This window comes from Eucyclogobius newberryi, unplaced genomic scaffold, assembly GCF_026437365.1.
Source record: "Eucyclogobius newberryi isolate DKJ021-1_F unplaced genomic scaffold, fEucNew1.0.hap1 SCAF_5, whole genome shotgun sequence".
Lineage (NCBI taxonomy): Eukaryota > Metazoa > Chordata > Actinopteri > Gobiiformes > Gobiidae > Eucyclogobius > Eucyclogobius newberryi.
The window spans coordinates 32,796,746-32,811,703 of NW_027316167.1; the positions used below are offsets into that span (position 1 = coordinate 32,796,746).

General features: G+C 40.9%; 1 protein-coding gene across 7 annotated transcripts in view; it reads left to right on the forward strand.

The window, feature by feature from the left end:
- Positions 1-14,958, forward strand: part of LOC140380836 (liprin-alpha-1-like) — a 62,571-nt gene that overhangs the window by 5,567 nt on the left and 42,046 nt on the right. For all 7 annotated transcript variants that reach the window (XM_072464758.1, XM_072464761.1, XM_072464763.1 and 4 more), the window contains exon 2: positions 2,558-2,809. In XM_072464758.1, the coding sequence (XP_072320859.1) occupies positions 2,558-2,809 (252 nt within the window). The remainder of the gene's footprint in view (positions 1-2,557; positions 2,810-14,958) is intronic.

Genomic DNA, 14,958 nt, shown 5'->3' on the forward strand with positions numbered 1-14,958 from the left:
CACGTTATCTATAATCCACAGGCATTACAGCTAAAATTAAAGATTGAGATCAGGTTAAACCTGTGTTCCAGTGAAAAGGGTTGTATATTTATATTTGAGTGGCAACATAAAGTAGAGTAAAGTTTAAAAGTGCCTTTTGCATAGTTCAGAGACGGGACTTAGGGATTCAAGATTGATTGATAACCAGGATTTTTCAGGTCATAATATAAACGTAAGAACCCAAAAAATTATAATTGTGACTTTTAGAAGCAAAATTATGTCTTTTAGTTCAATCTACAGCCCAAAAAATGGACTTTAATGGAAATAACTTATTTATCTGGCTGATTTAGTCATATTTAACTTGGTCACAAACTTGAAGAGTAACATGTCAGAACACGAGAATTAAACTGTGATTAATTGTGAATAATTGTTACATTGTGATGTTTTTTCTTACAATGATCGTAACACTAACATTTTGATATTGTGACATCCCGAGATGTCACAACAGAAAAGTACAGTTTGTTTCTGTAATATAATGCGTTTAAATGACAAACCCTTCTAAATGAGACTAAATATACTGCCTTGCTGGGCCGCCATATTACAGTTCAGGGGCTCGGTTTTTTACTTTAACTGTCCAATTTTTGACAACTTGTGACTCAGATATGATTTCAGTATTTGTGTTAAGGTTGAAGAAAAATGAAAAGACAGAAACAGAATGGTTCACCGCATCAAAAGCTTTACAGAAAACGCCAACAAAAGCAGCACCTGTGACGTTACCTTTTCTGTAAAGCAGAGCAAACATGTTCTGTGAGAAGCAGAAGTGCGGACGTGGTCCACTGGTTGGGAAACGTAGTGCCGCATAGTGACGATTGGTTTGAACGATTAGTCAATTGGATTGGAAGACTCGCCATTGGTCTGTGATTTTAAATGTTTAGTGAGCTATCGGACTTTTTGAATATCGGGTGTCACATTTTAGAGGTGCAAATATTGTGGGCCTTTCTTTCATATTTTCCTCCTTGTCCTTTTATTTTGTCCTTTCCTTCCTCCTTTCTTTGTTTCTTAATCAAGCTTTCTGGATGAAAAAGTAATGCTCTTGTCTATTTTTTTTAAATAATAGATTGATCTAAAATTATTTTTTGTTGCAGCCTACAATTCTCACAATTGTCACTTTCCAGTTCTCACGATGATATTTTTGTGATACATTTTTTGATACATTTATGTTATTTGACCAGGTATAGGCAGAAGCCAAGGCTTATTGTGCCTATAGGCAAACTACGACCCGCGGGCCACATCCGGCCCACAGCGCCTTTCAATCCGGCTCGCCAAACTTGTCCAAGTAAAATAAAAAAAAAATCCTTTTTTTTTCTTCTTTTTTTTGCCCTCGGGCATCTGTCTGCATTTGTATCCTTAATAAATATGATGTGTACTTAATTAAATATCAGATTCAATAGCCTATATTTGACAGAAAAGTTAGATTTTATTTGATATTAAAAAAAAATTCCACACCAATGATCACGGGCCGGCCCTCCGCTACTTGCCTGGATTCGAATATGGCCCTCGGAGGAAAATAATTGCCCACCCCTGCTATAGGCCCTTCTCTCAAACTCTCAACATTGGTGGGCATTTGTCATTTTGTAGTACACAAGTGACAGTTTATCAACAAAAACAAAACTGCATAATACTGGACAGTCTGCTCACAAGTATCCTCCACAAGCATTCCAAGTTTCACAACAGCAAAAATGCATTTTTCTGCTAAATATTTTTCTATGATTATTTTCGTAAAGATACATTTAAACTGAAATAAAGAAGTGGCATTTTTTAATTCGTCGCAACAATTGTTCCATAATTTAACTCCTTGACTAGATAAACAATGTTCCCTCAGGGTCGTTCCCTCATAAGGTCTGTCAAACATACACGCTCCCCTTAAATTATATTAACTTTCTCTCTGGGCAATCTCTTTGTCTTCAATGGTTTAGGGATGTGATTATATTTAACTAAATACATAAACTTAGCAGTGCACAGGTCTACCAAATCATACAACTTTAAAAGCTTAGATTGAATGAACAAAGGGTTACTCGGAATTATAAGATGCATGATGGATCAGTCTAATAGACTTTTTTTGTAGTATGAAAATTTGTTTGGTTCTAGTTTTGTATTATCTTAAAAAATCACAATCATTGGTTTAACTGAATTCTCTTGACATCCCTAATCGTCTACAATTTAAACTATTAAAAATAAGAGAAATGACTAGTGTAATCTGCACTTTTGTTCTTCATAGTACATTTTATGCAATACTTAAACCTCAACCAAGACATTATGACTGGACATTTTTTAATCTTTTTACCGAGAGAATGCAACACAAATGATCTTTATGTCCACTTATTATATCTTGTCACTTATTATATCTTGAGTTCATGTTTACAGCATTTATGTCACAGTGAGAATTACAACAATTAGCCACATTTGTCTGATACTGATACATCTAAAGACTAGTTTTAGGTGTTAAAGTGTCTTCTGTTTATGTTTATTACACTCTTGTGCCCATCCACATCTCATCTTCTGCTCTTCTCTGATGCAGATGATGTGCGAGGTGATGCCCACCATCAGCGAGTCGGAGGGGCCGGGCCGCAGGGGCTCCGGGTCCCCGCTGCAGTCGGACTCCGAGGGCCACTTTGAGTCCCTGATGGTGTCCATGCTGGAGGAGCGGGACCGGCTGCTCGAAACGCTCCGGGAGACGCAGGAGAATCTGGGCATGGCGCAGGGCAAACTCCACGAAGTCGGCCACGAGAGGGACTCACTACAGAGGCAGCTCAACACAGCGCTCCCACAGGTCAGCAGCGGAACAACGCCTGTTATTAGACTAAAGTCATGTTCAGCAACTGTAGCTTTTAACAACTCACTTTTACCACACTTCTCCACTACACTTATAGAGTAAAGGTTGCTTTTGCCGATTTCAGGACTGATTTGACCTATTCCTTTAACATTTTATATTTTTTATATTAATACAACTGAATATATTTATTTTTTGCTTGTGTCTGTGTCAAATAATAAGTAGTTTCAATATAGATTTAAGTCTAATTCATGCTTTTAACACAAAATAATCAAATGTATATTCGAAACTGTATCGAGTTGCTGTCTCCGATACTCCAATTAGCCACATTTTGAACACATTTTTACCAACTTCAACCCAGTAAAACTTGATGTGTGAAATCTCATTTATAGAGTTTATTTAAAATGTTATGCTGTTGTATGGCGTTAACGACTCTTTTGGGATGTTTAGAGTAACATGTTGAAGTAGTTTTAAGGAAACTAAACTAGCATCTGTTGATATTGGGTTTGGGCAGATCCTCAAAGCTCAACTATCTGCATCAAAACTGAAAAAAACTGGACCGGTGCATCTCAAATCTATAGAAATCTGATAAATTGCATAGTTTAGTTACCCAGGTTACTTACTTTATTCACTGTATTGACCTGTCACTTAATCTTATGTTGTCGCTCAAGGCTAATCATCGTACTGTATTTATCGTTTCTTTCATTGGGCTTTTATGCTTCTTTGTCCAGGGTAAATCTAACTATGGGCCAGATGCATAAAAATACAATAAAAAATGAACGGTGGAGGATTCACCTTGTCCTTGTATCTCAGTTTTGTCCCTGGCGGTGAAGAGCTTGTTAAATGTTACCAATTGCCTCTTTTTAAATGTTAAAATCCCGCTGCTGCTCAGGCCATCTGCTCACGGCTCTTTGTTATAAAACTGTCTCGTGTTTCCTCTCTGAGGTCCTGCCTTTAATGCGGTCGATCGGGTTACATACGTTTAGTGACGTACAAAAGGCTTAAATTAAAAGTGGCTCTGTGCTTCTGATTTCTAAATTGACCAACGTGTTTTACAGATGTGTTGAGAGTCACAAAATATAACGCCTGTCAATGCTCCCTTTTAAACAAGTGCTGCTGAAAATTAGAGCAGCACAATTTGGGAAAAACATCGAATTGCGATTTTCCTGGTGATTGTTTTAATAGTGGTTCCCTGTTGTGTGAAGCACTTTGAATTGCCTTGTGTATGAATTGTGCTCTACAAATAAACTAAACACGTCCAGGAGAATTTACCAAAAGACAGGCAATTTTATGTTCCATTCCATCTATTGTAACGGCAAACAGGAGGGGGGACCAAGCACAGCCCTGTCTCCACCCCTCTTTCCAGAGCCAGTGGATCTGTCAGCTGACCATTGATTTTAATTCTTGATGTTGGATCATCGTAAAGAGCCTCAATGCTTCTTTATGATTAAGTTTTGTATTTGAAAATTTTTCAGCACTTTAAATAAGACCATCGTGAACTGACAAACCAATAAAAGAATCCCGCACACTTTTGTGTTTACAGATCTAAACTGGGTTAGCAGTTTTTAATGTGGAAAAATTGAGTTTTGGTTGGTTGTGGAGGAAATTATGAGACTTAATAAATTGCAGCCTTTGCGGTTTCTATTTTAGCCCCGTTTTGTCATGGATTTATACTAATTTATTTAGTCTAGAGTAGTAAAATTGTTCCTGTTTCTGGCCTGATTTGTCTTACTTTCCTCATGTTACCACTCGTTGGATTAGAATAGAGTTGTTAAAAGAATCAAAAATTAGTATTTATTAAAAAACAATCGTCCTTTTCCCGAGCAGTTTTAGAATGATCTTGAGCTCTTGCAGAACTAATTTGTGTTGGAAATGTCAGTCTATCGTCTTAAACCTGGACCTGGTTCGTCTTAAACCTTAATTTGCATCGTGGTATCGTAGACTATCAGAAATGCAAACTCAAAATCGCACCTTCAAATTTCAGTCAAAACAATGGCGCATTGCAAACCCGATCTGTTAACACTAACTAAACATGCTCTTTCTCTTGCGTCCTGCAGGCCACATGCCATGTACTTATGTGTGTCCGTGTGTGTTTGTTTTCTATAGGGTGTGTATCTGCTCGTTTACGTGTCTGCTGTCTGTACCTGAATGATTGATGTGTCTGTGTGTTATAATGTAAATAGTATATGTATTTCTAATTTCTATGTAAAATGCTTGCTTGTTTTAGGCTGGGTTATGTACGTTTTATTATCATGACAGACGACACTGGATTAGAGATTGCATAGTTATGGTTAATTTAATTACAATGTACAGTTTGGTTTGGTTTAAGTTTTAATAATCTTTCACTGAAAATGAATAAAGATGTGGGTTTATGATGGGACGGCTGCACAATATAAAGCAATCAAATTAAAAAATGTAATTGGTACGGTTCTCAAATATCTGCAATAATGTCTAATAATCTGAAATATCTTGTCTTTTTATGTTAAATCTTGTTGACGCTGATGTTTAGACTTCTTTAAACATGTTCTGAAGGGCTTCTATTACTCCAGCAGTTTATATTTTAATGTTCAAGCTCCTGAATTAGAAAAACAAAATTGCAAATCCAACTACGAAACTTCAGGGTTAGGGTTCTGTGCAAAAATACCCTTACAAATCTAAGATAAAAATCCACTTAATTCATGCATTCTAGGATTTTGTGTCGAAGAAATGCACTCCAATGCGTTTGCTCTTTAGTTTGCAGCACATAATATCCTTTTCCTATTAATATTACATTAACGTTATATCAGAATTCAGTGCGGCCTTGACATATAGTCCTCGTGCTGCATAATTTATGGTGACATTTAAACACCGGTCCTATTATTTTTCTATTTTCAGTTGGCTCGGAGACATACATTTCGATTTTATCATGATGCACGACGAGGTGGGAAATTTATAGTGGGAAAAATGTATCGTATCGTAATTGTTGTTTTGGAAATATGCTAAATTGGAAGATTGATTGTTTGCCTATAATTAAAACAATTAAAAAACAGTTTTAAAAACAGTTGACCATAAAACAACATTTTATGGTCATCATTTGTGTGATACTTGAACCCAACAAAGACATTTACAGACACATTTTGCACATTCAAGAGAAAATCACTGAATCACAATATGTCTGTTTTATTTTATTTTTAAAATTAGGTTTTGATCATTGAGTTTAGTGCAGCTCGATCACAACCCCAGAGACTAAATGGGAGCAGAAGTCGTGTCGGTAATGGTTAGCGAACAGTGGGCTGCAAGGCATGGTTATGCACAGTGTCCTTTGTGATTATTTATTTATATTTTCAGTATATCCTCTACCGCCACCAGCACAATCAATGGTGGTTGTTGGCTAATTGCAAAGGCTGCAATTAGCCACCAAATGTTGCTGTTGGGATTATTGTGAGAACTGATTTTTCATGAATATTAAGACTGACCAAACATCAGGGAAATATTTCATTTTCTTTCCTTCTTGTAGTCTGACATGTTACTGTTCAAGTTTGTGACTGGCTGGACCAAGCTGAACTTTCTGAAAGACAAAATAATGTTAAATGTGACGCAAACGGCCAGATAAAAAAAGTGTTACATGTCTGTTTTTTGGGCTATAGATTTAAATAAAAACACTTAATTTTCTTAACAATTATATAGTTTTTTTTTTTTTACGATTATATTGTGACCCTAATAGTTATGATTATTTATCAACCCAATAATCCCTGGCTGCAATTATTTACATACATCTTAATAGTAGTTCAAACCTCTACAAACGTGTTCTGAAATGCATCTTCTAGCAATTTAAACAATCATTTAACAAAATAACTGTTTGTCCAATTATAACTATTGTGTCATTTATATAGGGCTGCACAATTTTGGCGGAAAAAATAAAACAATTGCGATTTTATTTGACAAGCATTGATTTCTTTTTCAGATTTCAAACACATCCAGGAGAACTGACAAAAAGACTTTAAAAAGTCCTAATGAGAAAATCATAAGATGAGAGAACCTTTATCATACAATGGGGAAATGTTAATGTTGCAAAACCGTGAAGCCACAGCAACAGATTATAAACAGAAGTGGAATAATAAAAACTTCCTTAAAAATTACTTTCATTTGTATAAATATATATAAATGTAGTAGAATTCATTTCTTTCAGAACATGTTTGAATTTTGATGTAGAATAAGACACAATATTTTGTTTGTGGGGGGAATTCTGGTACTTCAAAAATGGCAGCATTTGCGATTTAGCAGTAGGGTTAGGCACGGCGACACATGGGGCCTGAACTCGGGCTCTAATCCCCTTTCCCTGCAGGAGGTAACGGAGAGGTGTCTTTCGCCCCTGGACTCTGCGCGCTGCTTCAGGAATGCGCAGACATTCCTGGGCGCTGGCTCACACATCCACGCGCTCTCAGACGGCACGCTGCTCCTCTTTGTGCGAAAACCCACTCCTCCTTATTCATACGTTTTCTTTGAGGTGGGCACGTCCTGCTGAGCTTTCGTTCAGGTTTTCAAAATAGCTGTTGATGATCTGGTTTTAGCTCAGCTCAATAAGAAAGTCATGGTTGTTTTTTTAGTGGATTCAAACTGGTGCATGCTTTTTGTTCGAAGAGTACAACAAACAATGTTTCGCTAATTTTTAATCACACCAAACAAAAATGGCTAACAAAAGTAGATTGCAGTAACTAATCGACTAATCGTGACGAGTTGACTGTGAAAAATAATTGAATTCTATAAACATGATTGTTTTCTGGGTGTTTGACAGACTCTAAAAGGCGTACGTAAATCGATAGTTATGATTGTAACTACGGTCCTATGAATCCCGGATGACCGCCAGAAGTGGTGCTTCAAGCACTGAATGATCGCTCTTGGCGCATGCACGGGTCGAGAATTAATAACAACAAACTCGCATGGTAACCGCAAGCTCAATCCCTTGAAGCTTCTTGCGAAGGCACAAGGATTCCGAGTGACGGAAACCTCTGGTGGTCATCCGGAATTCATAGAACTGTAGTTACTTTCGTAACTATCTATATCTATCTATATTAAATTTCATCCCCACTGACCGCCAGAGGCAGTGCTTCAAGCACTGGATGACTTTTAACAACAAAGTCATGAGAAATCTACGAGCCACTTAAAAACACCCACCTCACCTCACATTCACCTTTTTTTTTATATAACATGGCAAAGGTAGCGGGTGATGTCCAGGATGCTGCAGGACAGATGACATCCAGAGGAACCTGAATGACACCAGACACCAGCAGGCACTGGCCTCCCCTGTGAGGTATAAGCACATTTGATGGCCTCGACAACCCACCGGACGAGGCGATGTGTCAAAGCTCGACCCTTACGAGTGCCTGCATAACGCACAAAATGATTTTACGACTGTCGGACACCCGCAGTGACCCGTATGTAAACGTCAAGAGCACGGTCGGGGGAAAGGTACCCTGTAGCAGACTCTGCACTAAACTGTGCCAGCTGCAGTGGTTGGACATTGCCTGAAGAGCACAATACCTTCGAAAGGAAGGAGGCATTAGGCCACAGTGAAACCCAAACCATCAGTGCACCAACAGGAATATGTGATGGACAGAGCCTGTAATTCCCCCCACACGCTTCCCTGAAGCCTGACCAAGAGAAATGCAGTTTTGAACGACAGCCATTTGAGGTCCACCTGGTCAGTAGGCTCAAACAGAGGAGTCTGTATAACCTCCAGCTAAGTCCATCTGCACTAGCCGTGCAGATGGACTTAGCCACCCCTCAGATAAAGGGAAACATTTCTGTCCACAGTAGTACCATACGTTCACACTACTTTGCCAGCAAGAGATCTCAGCCACGTATACCTTAAGAGTTGACTGCGACAATCCCCGATTCAGGAGTTCCTGCAAAAACTCAAATGTTGAAACTGGACAAAGCACTGCATCCTGCCCATGTCTGCGACACCAGTCTCAAAATAAGTTCCACCGATTAACGTACATCCACCGCGTGGATGGTGCTTGTGCATAAAAAAATGTGTGGCCTATTTCCCCACCATATGTGGCCCCGGGCCTTGCAGTCCCCAAACCCAGAACTGGAGGCGATCGGGATTGGGATGCCGAATCCGCCACCCTAGCTGGAACAAGAGGTCTGTCCTGGAGGCGTAGAGGAGAACATGAGGCCAGACGTGAGCCAGTGCATCCAGACCCAACAGGCTGGTATTGTCCATCAGAGAGTACCAAAGAGGACAATGGGCCAACTCCTGTGAGGCAAAAAAGTCCACTTGGGCCCTGCCGAAGATCCGCCAGATGCTGGAGACCACCTCTGGAGACCACCTCTGGGCGAAGCCTCCACTCCCCTGTCAGTGGAGTCTGTTGGGAAAGCCCCCTGATCCCGCGTTCCCGGGAGATAAGTTTCCCGTAGGCTGGTAAAGTGGACTGATGCCCATGTGACAAGCTGTCTGGTTCTCTATGAGCTTTACCAACCTGGTCCTCCCCCCATATGCGGGTTACCAGCAGAGCACGCCACTCGGCTACGTTTACGAGGAACATAGGAAATATTAAGTTTTGAATGCTTTCAAACCACTCTCTTTTCTGTTAAATGAACAGTAACTGCTGTTGATAGTAACGTAACAAAACAAAATAATTTTAAAGAGGCTATATGCACCTGTTATCAATAATAGTCCAGCCGAACCGAGCATTGGCAACAATGGATTTAGGCTGAACCAAAACCGGTAACCGGCACAACACAATACCGCACCACCAAACATGTGCTGCATCAAACAAGTGAATTAACAATACTCACATTCGCAGAACAGTACAAAAACTTTGGTCATGGAGCAAAGCCAACTCTAGAAAGCAGATGATTTGATTAAAGCCCCCTGGGGGGCGAGCCATACTTGCTACCCCAACCGTGACTCAAAAACACACAGGTCGCGAGGCTTTGAAGGCAATAAACTACAGAACTACTTGAATAAATTGTGAAACAAGCAGTGCAACACCACGAGCCACGCCACGCCTGACCGAAAGCGAGAAGAGCAAAAGGGATTGAGCTTCCGGTACACGTGTCTAAATAGGTTCATGGAAGGTCACTATGTGAGTTTGTTATTCATTTCTGCACCCGCACATGCGTAAAGAGTGATCATTCAGTGCTTGAAGCACCACCCCTGGCGGTCAGTAGGAATTAGATGGATACAGCTTTATAACACCGACAGGACCATGCATGAAGCAAAACGTCAAAAAACGTTCTGATTGTCATAAATACACTTCATTTGTAAAAGGTTAGAGGCATTGAGTCACTACATTTCACCCTTTATTTGGACGATAATGTGTTTAAAAAGTCTTGACTATGTGATTTAAACTGTGACAAGAACTCTTTTTGTTCTGAGAGATCTGCAAACTTTATTATTGTCAAGTTCATCTCAAGATCTGACCAAACCTGCTACAGTTTTTTTTTCCTATCCTCTAATCATACCAGTCAGATTGATCGGCTGACGGTTTGATTCAGCAGCAGGTCACTCATTATTCACTCTCGCCTCTGGGGCAGACTGAGGGAAACGTGGCTGCCAATCTGTGCCCACAACTTCACCAATCACTCACACAACTTTCACATGAGCACGTTTTCTCATTCATCAACACCGGATCATATAACAACGAGTATGATCTCACTATGGCTGGATTCAAACTGTGTCTCAGTTCTTGAATTTCCGGAGTCAGAAAAGGTTAATTGCCATTGGCTATGAACATAAGTCAGAAACTAGGAACTTCCTTCTGCATTGAGGTACAACATACAATAATGAAGAAGAATAATAGCCAAATATGTCAAATAAGGCATGCATAAAATTAAAAATGTACTAATAAAATAAAAATCTCGATACTACAAATTTATATGATGGATTGTAATTTTCAACACAAAATATTAATGGTTTCTGTAAAGGAAGTGTGTTTATGTTCTGACAACGTAAACAACATTTTCAGTTAGGCACAACGCAGACACCTACCGGTAAATGAAGGACCCCAAGAAACTGGAAGGTCCCAAGATGGCTGCTGCCAAGAGACCATTGGATCTGTTATATTATCACAAGAAATGAACTGCCGCGTGGATCCGAGATGCGGCATCACACTGACCAAAGAGATTTTAGCACGGAGCACTATCAGCGTTTTGGCTGCTTTTACAATTATGTGCCCCAGCAGACATTAAACCGGGACACACGGGACAAAGTCTGTGCGAAACCAGGACAAATGCACCGGAACACGGGACGTAAACAATCGGGGCTGTCCCAGGTAAATCGGGACGTCAGGTCATAGCTATGCGGGAAAAGATGGCGCCAGTGTGTCAGGCGGGCCGTCAGCTGCTCCAGCTACTGTGTGTGTTGCTGCTGTTTCTAACACTTGTTGTACATACCGTTAACACTCTGCTGGTGTATGATCGCCAAACGCTGCTAGATCTGAGAATCACCGCGGAAAATCGTCTAAATTTGGACTATTACGACAAAAAAACTGAGTCTCATTTCTTATCGGATATCCCGCCATATCTCCGCCGGACTCTAGCGCCACCTCCATGGCGAAAACGCCGCCGACGCCGGGGGAAACGTAGCGGCTGTCTTGTGAGGCTGAGGGCCGGGTTTGTACGTCTTGATCGTGGTGGACATGGAGCTGGTCCTCGCCTGTGTGTGTCTCGTCGTTCCCTGGACCTTGTTCCTGCCTGTCTGGTCCCCGTTGTTGGTTCTGATGTGGTGTTCCAGCCTCGTCGCGTGTCTTGCTCCCCTTGTCCCCGCTAGCGCGGAGTGAATCTGGAATATCTGCGGCCTCTGACTCGGGCCTCCTCACCTGCTGTTCGCCCCGACGCGACAGCTCCTGCTAGGTTTGGCCTGGTTAACGCCAGATCACTGGGGAATACATCTTTTATCCTTAAGGACTTCTTCATATCCCGGGAACTGGATTTTCTCTTCATCTCCGAGACCTGGCTGAGTGTCGGTGAGTCCAGTGTCTTCACAGAACTTTTACCTGACGAGTGCTGCTATTTTAATTCTCCTCGGACGACTGGTCGAGGAGGAGGAATTGCGACTGTTTTTAAGAAAGACTTCAAATGCAAACAGTTATCGCTGTCATCCTTCACCAGCTTTGAAATGAGTCTATTTGAGCTGGGACATTCTCACACGGTGTTGTGTGCTGTGCTTTACCGGCCTCCCAAATATAACAGAGACTTTAACGGGAGTTTTCTGTTTTCCTGGCAGATATGCCTAATTATGACCGGGTCCTTATTGTTGGAGATTGTAATATTCATGTGTGTTGCTGTGAAAACCCGCTGGCGCGTGAATTTTTAAACATCATTGACTCTTTCAATCTTGTGCAGTCTGTACGTGGGCCTACCCATTAACGTGGTCACACACTTGATCTTTTGTTATCTTATAGTTTGCCTGTTTTTAACCTGGAGATTTGTGATGCTATCTTCTCTGATCATATGCCTGTACTGTTTGAAGCTGATGTGTGCTGTCAAACAGTTGAACCTCGCGCTGCCACTCACAGATGTCGAATTATTAACCCCTCCACTGCTGCTCACTTCTCATCTGCTTTCAGTCAAAACTGTGTCATCCCTGAACTCATGGTTTCTTGACACCTGACAAAATGCTATAGACATTGCGGCTCCATTAAAGAATAGACGGCAAAAGCCTAAATCTAAGGCTGAGCCCTGGCTGAATGAAACAACCTGTGCTGCCAGACAGGATTGTAGAAGAGCCGAGCGAAAGTGGAAAAAAGACAAACTACAAGTCTCTTTTCAAATATTGAGGGACTGCTGGTGTAATTACCAATGCATTGTGAAAGAGGAAATTATTTTTCTGATATTATCCTGTTGAATTCCCACAAACCTCGTGTTTTATTTAAACTTATCAACTCTGCTCTGAATGCACTACAGACTGTTGGAGTTGAGGCATCCCCGGCTGTGTGTGAAGACTTTCTTAACTTCTTCATTGATAAAGTCACCTCTACCAGAGCACTTATTTCACCTCTTGCCATTGACCCTTCAGTGTATGTCCCCTGCTCTGCTGGTCTGGACACGTTTGAGCCAGTGACCCTCCCCTTTGTGCAGGAGATTGTTGATCATTTGAAGCCCTCAGGTTCCCCAGGTGACACTGTCCCTCCCCGACTTTTTAAGGAGGCTTTCAGACTGTTGGCCCATCTTTTATCACAGTTATTAATAGCAGTCTGACTTCTGGAGTGGTTCCTGTTAAATTTAAACATGCCGTTGTGCAACCCTTGTTAAAAAAAACCCGGGCTGGATCCTACTGTTTTGGCAAATTTCAGGCCTATTTCTAAACTGCCCTTCCTTTCTAAAATCTTGGAAAAAATTGTCTATTCCCAGCTCATGGATTTTTTTAAATGAACAAAATATTCTTGAGATTTTCCAATCTGGTTTTAAAACCTTGCACAGTACCGAATCTGCGAATCTGAGTTTTTAATGACATCTTTTTAGCTACTGACTCTGGTCACTGTGTTGTCCTTGTACTTTTAGATTTGACTGCAGCATTTGATACAGTGGACCATGAAATCCTGATTGCTCGCTTGGAGCAGTGGGTGGGCATCAGTGGCACTGCATTAGAATGGTTCAGGTCCTACCTGTCACATTGAACATTCTGTGTCAGCCTGGCTGACTCTGTGTCCTCCACGGCTCCCCTCTCTTATGGGGTCCCGCAGGGCTCTGTGCTTGTCCCTCTTTTATTTTCTCTCTATCTACTCCCACTTGGCTCAATCCTCAGGAAACATGGCATCTCTTTTCATTGCTATGCAGATGACAGTCAGATCTATGTCCCCCTTAACAAATCTGACTCCTATAGTGTTATGCCATTGCTAGAGTGCCTAAAAAACATTAAAGCCTGGATGTCTCTGAACTTTTTAAATTTTAATGAAAAAAAGACTGAGGTCATTGTCTTTGGTGGGACTTCTGTGACCCCCATGGTCGACCTGGGTCCTCTAGTCCAGTATTAAAAAACCATCATGAGCAATCTAAGGGTGAAAGTGGACCCAGACCTTAAACTGGACAGCCAAATAAAAGCTGTTGTGAAGTCAAGCTTCTTCCAGTTGAGGCAGCTGGCAAAAATAAAACCAGTCCTTCAGAGACAGCATTTTGAAACCGTAATCCACGCCTTTGTCACCACTCGGCTGGATTACTGCAATGCTCTCTATATGGGGGTTAGTGGGTCCTCAATTGCTCGTCTCCAACTGGTCCAAAATGCTGCTGCCCGTCTTTTAACTGGAACAAGAAAATATGAGCACATTTCGCCTATTTTAGCTTCACTCCACTGGCTGCCCGTTCATTTTAGGATTAATTTTAAAACTCTTATTTACTTTTAAAGCCTTAAATGGTCTTGCCCCTCCTTACCTCTCCGAGCTGCTACACCCCTACACTCCCAGCCGTTCCCTCAGGTCAGCTGACCAGCTACTCCTGGCAGTGCCACGGGCTAGGCTAAAGGTCAGAGGTGAACGAGCCTTTGCAGTGGCAGCTCAAACTGTGGAACAAACTGCCACTCCCCATAAGAAAAGCCTCCTCACTGCCTCTTTTTAAATCGCTTCTTAAAACCCATCTGTTTTCTCTGGCTTTTAACTCCATGTAGTGTGTTGATTGTATGTTTTATATGTGTTGGGAGGGCAGCACCTTTTTATTTTTATTTTGCTTATTTTTATTCCATTGATTTTAGTGTTTGTTTGATTTAATTTTCTATTTGATTTTGTTTTTATATCTTATTTTATTACTTTTATCCTATTTATGCCTCTGTAGTCTTTTACCTTGCTGTGAAGCACTTTGGAACCCTCTGGTTGTATAAATCGTGCTATATAATTAAAGTGGATTGGATTGGATGTACTTCAGCTGCATTTGAAGGATTTAATGACGAGGAATGAACTGAAAAAGTGAGTGTATTGTGTTGTATTTTACGTGTTGCAACTGAACGAGGCTGGGAGTTGTTGTGGATATGCTAACGTGTCTTTTAGCGATATCAGACTGTGTTGTATTTTACGTGTTGCAACTGAACGAGGCTGGGAGTTGTTGTGGATATGCTAACGTGTCTTTTAGCGGTAGCAGAGTGTGTTTTATTTTACGTGTTGCAACTGAACGAGGCTGGGAGTTGTTGTGGATATGCTAACGTGTCTTTTAGCGATATCAGACTGTGTTGT